The sequence below is a fragment of the Pavona decussata genome, unplaced genomic scaffold (assembly GCF_977016875.1).
Source record: "Pavona decussata unplaced genomic scaffold, jaPavDecu1.1 SCAFFOLD_1, whole genome shotgun sequence".
In the NCBI taxonomy this organism is placed as follows: Eukaryota; Metazoa; Cnidaria; class Anthozoa; order Scleractinia; family Agariciidae; genus Pavona; species Pavona decussata.
This window is the reverse complement of record NW_028145425.1, coordinates 950177-956049: the sequence shown is the minus strand read 5'-3', so window position 1 is coordinate 956049 and position 5873 is coordinate 950177. Positions and strand designations below refer to the sequence as shown.

General features: G+C 42.2%; 2 protein-coding genes across 2 annotated transcripts; one reads left to right on the top strand and one right to left on the bottom strand.

Moving 5' to 3' along the window:
• Positions 1-1060: 1060 nt before the first annotated feature.
• LOC146490139 (uncharacterized) lies at positions 1061-2264 on the bottom strand. Its single transcript, XM_085105346.1, has one exon. The coding sequence runs from the start codon at positions 2190-2192 to the stop codon at positions 1647-1649; it is 546 nt and encodes a 181-aa protein (XP_084961472.1). The 5' UTR covers positions 2193-2264; the 3' UTR covers positions 1061-1646.
• Positions 2265-3538: 1274 nt separating this feature from the next.
• On the top strand, positions 3539-4400 carry LOC146490138 (uncharacterized). Its single transcript, XM_085105232.1, has one exon. The coding sequence runs from the start codon at positions 3577-3579 to the stop codon at positions 4111-4113; it is 537 nt and encodes a 178-aa protein (XP_084961358.1). The 5' UTR covers positions 3539-3576; the 3' UTR covers positions 4114-4400.
• The last annotated feature ends 1473 nt before the right edge of the window (positions 4401-5873 follow it).

Genomic DNA, 5873 nt, shown 5'->3' with positions numbered 1-5873 from the left:
TACCTACGATTGTCGTAAGATTTTAAAACATGATTTAAAATCCTACGACATTTTTCGTGTTGTGTGCGTCTGTCGTAAGAATGTTGTAGGTTGATTTACACGACGCGATTCGTGTTGTAGGCATGGCGTAAGCGTGTCGAATGCGACAAATCGTAGGCAAAATCGTACCGTCTAAATCGCCCTATTTTGAGCCGACTAAGGTTGTTCGCCTCTTCAACGTTTGCTGGTAAACCATTCCACTCACGAATAATTCTAACGAAAAAAAGAGTATTCATAATAGTTGCAGTATGAGGGTTTTAGCTGCAGTTTGTAAAACTGACAGGTCTTTTGTTCTCCTCCTGCTCTAGAAAAGTCAAATTCTTTTTCAAGTTGATCATTTTGTGGCCAGTTTCGTTCGGAGGCGCCAAAGATCTCGGCTACTTGGTCCTGCTGTCCAATTCTACTGGTAGCTGTCAGTGATAGACATCTTGTTGAATTCCAAGCGTACAAGGACCTAATCCATTAAGTTTTCCTCCGTACTGCATAATCCTCTGTAGTTAGCTACAATAGATCAAGTAGCATTCCTTGAACCAAGGGTTCCATTCATTGCCTGCTTCTCCGCTAGCGGGGAGGGGAGGGTTCCGTCTGCCTCGATAAGCTAGCCTGCGAGCAAGTTCTCCTTCTCCCCTTCTCCTCCCCGAGAGCTTGCTCGCACGCTACGATTAGCGGCCATACTTCGCAGGCTGGTTGCGTGAACGTTTGTATCAGCTCCGTTCGGGAATGTGAATTTATTAAAAATTATCTCCGCCCTGATGATTTTTTCTATAGTGACATAGATTCGACCCCTGTTGGGTGGGAGAATTAAACTTAGATTTTCTTTTTCCGAGTATGCCTATGTCAGTGACTGAAATAAAAATCATCTGTCATTTATTCACCAGGATTAAAACATAACGTCCAAGAATTAGAGCGGTGCCCAGTGATGGCTTTGTACTATGTTCTAAGGTATTTTATTTGTCATGCCATATTTCCCGTAAAAGCTCTATTAACCCTCCCCTACCCCCACCCCCCCTTCCCGCGAAGATTTAATTTTAGTCTGAAGGCTAATGGGTTATTTATTCAGCTGGAGAGGGCATCTTTTAAAATAGGGAGACCTTAACTGAGGGACTGACGGAGTGGGTCTTTTCAAATCTGGAGCCAGTTGAACAAAACTAAACGAACGCATTTAACTGCTACATAACACTGCAATGTCGCCTACGCGATAGCTATGTTATCATAAGTCTTCGTACAAAATGACTAATTCTTTTATTTACATAAGCAGAACTTTCGACCATCGATCCACCTGAGTTTTGAAAATCTTTTATCGTGGTGTGTAACATTTTAACCCGTATTTAAACTCAGTGTTACCACTTCATGCTGGACCGGAGGGCAGCTTAATATTGCTTTCACATTACATCAAAGTGTGGCATGTTTTACTTCTAATCGATCTGCACTGTTATTTGCAGTATTTAACACTTCAACACTACTGAACGAAATGCAACAGCTAATTAATAGTAAAATAACGATAGGAAAGACATTGTTGTTAACAATTTAGTACTGTTTACCTTGTGAATAAATGCACCTATAAACAAGTTGTTATGTCGAGTCATGCATGGCTAGATTTTGCATGTCTAATGTGCATCGTCAATGTCAGCAAAAACCAGAAAAATTGGCCACATTTCAACCCCAGCGTTATCTGGTGTATGCCCGGAATAGAACTGAGCTGTAGCATAAGGCCAGGCCACCAAACGCCTTACTCCGCCTGTAGCAAGACAAAACGTGCCTCGCGTAACGTGCCTGTCACCACCTCTGAATGGTTTAATGAGTCGGTCGCCTCGGTGAGGCATCTCAGGCAAGAAAACTGGAAAGACAGGTCTTCCCCCTCCCCCTCTCTGATCTGCAGCGAAACCTCCTTCAGGGCCATCTGTTGCCCAAGCTCCCTCGGCAGCGCGAAAAATCTCAGCAACTTGGGCCTGTTCCGCTGGTGGCAGTTGACCATAGACATTTGGTTGAATTCCAAGCGTACAGGAACATAAACCGCCAATAGGCGCCCCTCCCTGCTGAATCCTTTGTAGGTAGACCAAATAACGATGCTTGAACCAGGGTTCCATCAATGCCTGATTATCCCCAGGCGGGGGATTACGTCTGGGAAACAATTTGCCGCGATTAGCCGCCATGTTTTAGTTTGCTCCTTCTTGTCAATCCCGTCAGAACAGTGAGTAAAATTTTCCGGTTTGAACTCGAGTGGCCTCTTGTTATGCACTTTGTATTATATTTTCTTTTGTTATAAGTCGCGCCATGTCTCAAGGTATTGTGAAGGTTTTTGGAGAGGGAGGGGCTATTTTCAAATTATGTGGTGGTGGTGGTGGGTTTTAGGGGGGGGGGGGGGGGTAGGTAACTCTATTTCCGAACCTATGGATCTACCAGAGCACTGCTCAGTTTATTAAATTAGACACCATCGCGGTTATTTTCGCAACATAAGCAGTTGCGTCAAGAAAATGGGAGAAAAATCAGGTATGCATGCGTGAAACTGAGACAGGAAGGAATATTCGTACAAAGTGAAAAATACGGTGACCGAGAAGACTCAACAAATAAGAAAACGCAAATAAGAAAAATAAAATAAAACGCAATTGAAAAAAAGGGAAACGCACACAAAACGCAAATAACAAACGGAAGTAAACAGGAAAACGCGTAGGGACTGAGCTCTAGGCCATCCGCGCCATTCACCATGTTTTGTAGCAGTTGTGGAGTCTCTGGTGGAAAATGCAAAATATCGCTGTAAGTGTAGAGTATGTCTTTCCAATCCCACAAGTGAATCATCCAACAAGACTATAGGGTTCTAGGAACTCAGAAAAAGGAAAGAAACGGCGCGATCGAACCGGTTCCGGCCCAGGAAAAAGCTCAAGGCACCGAGTACAGCGGGCAAGTTGAAAGCCATACCAGGCCTGAACCAAATGCCACAAACGGCATAAGAACGACAGACAAACAACTAAAGGTCTGATAAACAGAACCCATAACCGAGAAATGACCTTTGAGATTAAAATACAAAACATGCGACAGTTAAGCACTTGGCTTTGTTCAGTGACCATCACGTAAATCCTCCAAATCATAAAATGCACGAGAGACTTAAGAGGGGGGAGCATTTTTACATGCAAATATGCAGTTTAAAATACTCCCTCGCAAGAGCCTCCATTGCAAGCTAGATCCACGTTAATACTAAGAACACTAATTGACTTTCAAACACATAACTCATATTTATTCTATTTACTATTGGCTTTTATTTTTATTTGTTTACTTACCTGCTTACTTACTTACATGCTTATTTATTTATTTATTTATTTATTTATTTATTCATTTAAATATTTATGGTAGAATAAACTTACAATGCGCCAAACGCGCTATTCTGACTATAAATAAAAACTCCGTGACAAGCACTTGACTCGATTAAAAAGAAAACACTGAAATACGTCACCTGGTAAGTCACGTGAAACCAAACAGGCAGTCTCCTCAATTTTTTTTTTTTCTGATATAACGGGATTGAGAAACGTAGCGAACTAAACTATGGCAGCTAGCAGTGGTACAATGTTTCCCAGACGTAATCCCCCGCCTGGGGATAATCAGGCATTGATGGAACCCTGGTTCAAGCATCGTTATTTGGTCTACCTACAAAGGATTCAGCAGGGAGGGGCGCCTATTGGCGGTTTATGTTCCTGTACGCTTGGAATTAAACAGAATGTCTGTGGTCAACTACCACCAGCGCAACAGGCCCAAGTTGCTGAGATTTTTCGCGCTGCCGAGGGAGCTTGGGCTGCAGATGGTCCTAAAGGAGGTTTCGCTGCACCTCAGACGGGAGGAGGGGGAAGACCTGTCTTTCCAGTTTTCTTGGCTGAAACGCCGCACCAAGGCGACCGTGTCATCAAGCCGTTTGCGTGGAGCCAAATACGAGGCACGTTTTGTCTGTCGACCGGTGGAGTCAAGCGTTTGGTGGCCAAGCCTTATGCCACAGCTCAGTTCTATTCCGGGCATACACCAGATAACGCTGGAGTTGAAATGTGGCCAATCTTTTTGGTTTTCGCTGACATTGCTGATGCTCATTAAGTATGCGAACTTTAATCGTGTGTGTTCTATGATGATATCCTGTTTTGATGCATATTTTACCTCAAGTCTTAGTTACTCTCTGGATTTCTGCTACTCTTGTATTGCCACGTAACCAGATATCATAGTTTATAGTATTTACTCCATTTCGTTAATTTTCGGTGATGAGATTTCATCAATATTGGATTTTTTCTTGGTTATATATTAGTCAAGGGTAGTGTTGTATGACGAAACATAACTCCATGTTTTGATCATTTTACATCAAGGTCATTAAACAGGAAAAATTTTAATCCTGAATTGTCCTTCGCTATTCTTTCTCTTACGCGCAGATTTGTTGTTGAATTTATTTCTTTAGCGTGAAGTAAAGTTTTTTAGTCGACAAAACTGTAATTTTTACTTCTTTCTGTTTGCATCAAAATACGAATTAAAATCAAACGTAACCTGTAAACTCCAGAAATGGTAGTCAGTTTGTTTGGTCCAATCGTGGTTCAGGACACACATCAAGCATGCTAGATCCAGTATTCTTTTGTCGAAGTAAGCACATTTCTAGACGAACGAATCCCAATAAAATGAACGGCCGCCATTTTGATTGCATTATCGATCATTTTCCTGACCTCACCAGTAGATCCAACGCTAACAAGAAGTTAAGAACTTTGTTTTACAGCCGTTAGGAGAGGAACTTGGTGGATACGGTGCATGTGGTATCAGGCCATTTTGCTTTCGGTATTTTAGGTAATTTCAACGCTTCGATACAGTACTACCAAACAAAGCATTTCTGAAATAGTTTTCGGCATTTCGTTGATTTTTAATTAACTTGGTACTGCGAGTTTTGACACTCGGTTTTCCAAAAGATGTTGCGGTTTTCATGGGCCATCAACCAATGTGCCCCTCCTTTAGAAACACGTATGAACGTAATTTTCCAAAAAAAAAAAATACATTTACTTGTTTCTTTGTAGAAAATGGGTGAGTCACCTAAGTATCTGGGCCATCAGAAACATGATGGCTTCCTTTTCTCTCTTTAGACTCGAGCCCATGAAATTATTCAGCTCCAATGTATTCCTATAATTTTCCTTCCATGCACGCGCTTTGTTAACACACGCTCGGATACCTCAGCTGATTTTTCAACTCTGAGTGTAACCTTTGAAAACAGTTCTACCAAGGAGAAATCTGTTTTACACCCTTCTCGCTTTGAGACCTTGAACAAGTTCTCCGTTGAAATGTATGAAGTTTTCTGGAAATCACCGAAATTAATCTTCAAAGGACAACAACACAGTCTACAGTTATCCGTTTGCACTTTTCGAATAAGGATGTCTTCCCCACTTTACGGGTGTTTTCTGCGTCAGAAGGTATGGATTTGTTTTGATCAGTTTGGCGTGAAACCGGCATTGAAGTCGACAAGTTTCAGATTACGAACCACTCTCTGATTGGTTGGGTTCATTGGATAGACAAATGGTGTTGGAAGGGGCGGCAATCAAAAAACCCATTGATGCTGACAGATGATATTTAATTTCCCTTCCTCGTCCCCATTCTTCTCGCAGCTCATCCGCGGGCCTCCACTGCAAACCCCAACAAAACCTCCAGCTACACAGGCTAAAAACGTCCCGCGTGCAAACATTAAGGACAAGAATTCAAACGAATAAAGAGTCTCCAGAAATCACTGGTAGACACTCCAACTATCAAGATCCCATTCCCTTCTTTTCCAATCCACATGAATCACACAAACCGTGTGATTGCACGATCTGTCTTCATCATGACCACCGCCC

Excerpts from the sequence above, each read along its gene's own strand:
- LOC146490139 (XM_085105346.1), bottom strand. The coding sequence starts at position 2,192 with ATGGCGGCTAATCGCGGCAAATTGTTTCCCAGACGTAATCCCCCGCCT.
- LOC146490138 (XM_085105232.1), top strand. The coding sequence starts at position 3,577 with ATGGCAGCTAGCAGTGGTACAATGTTTCCCAGACGTAATCCCCCGCCT.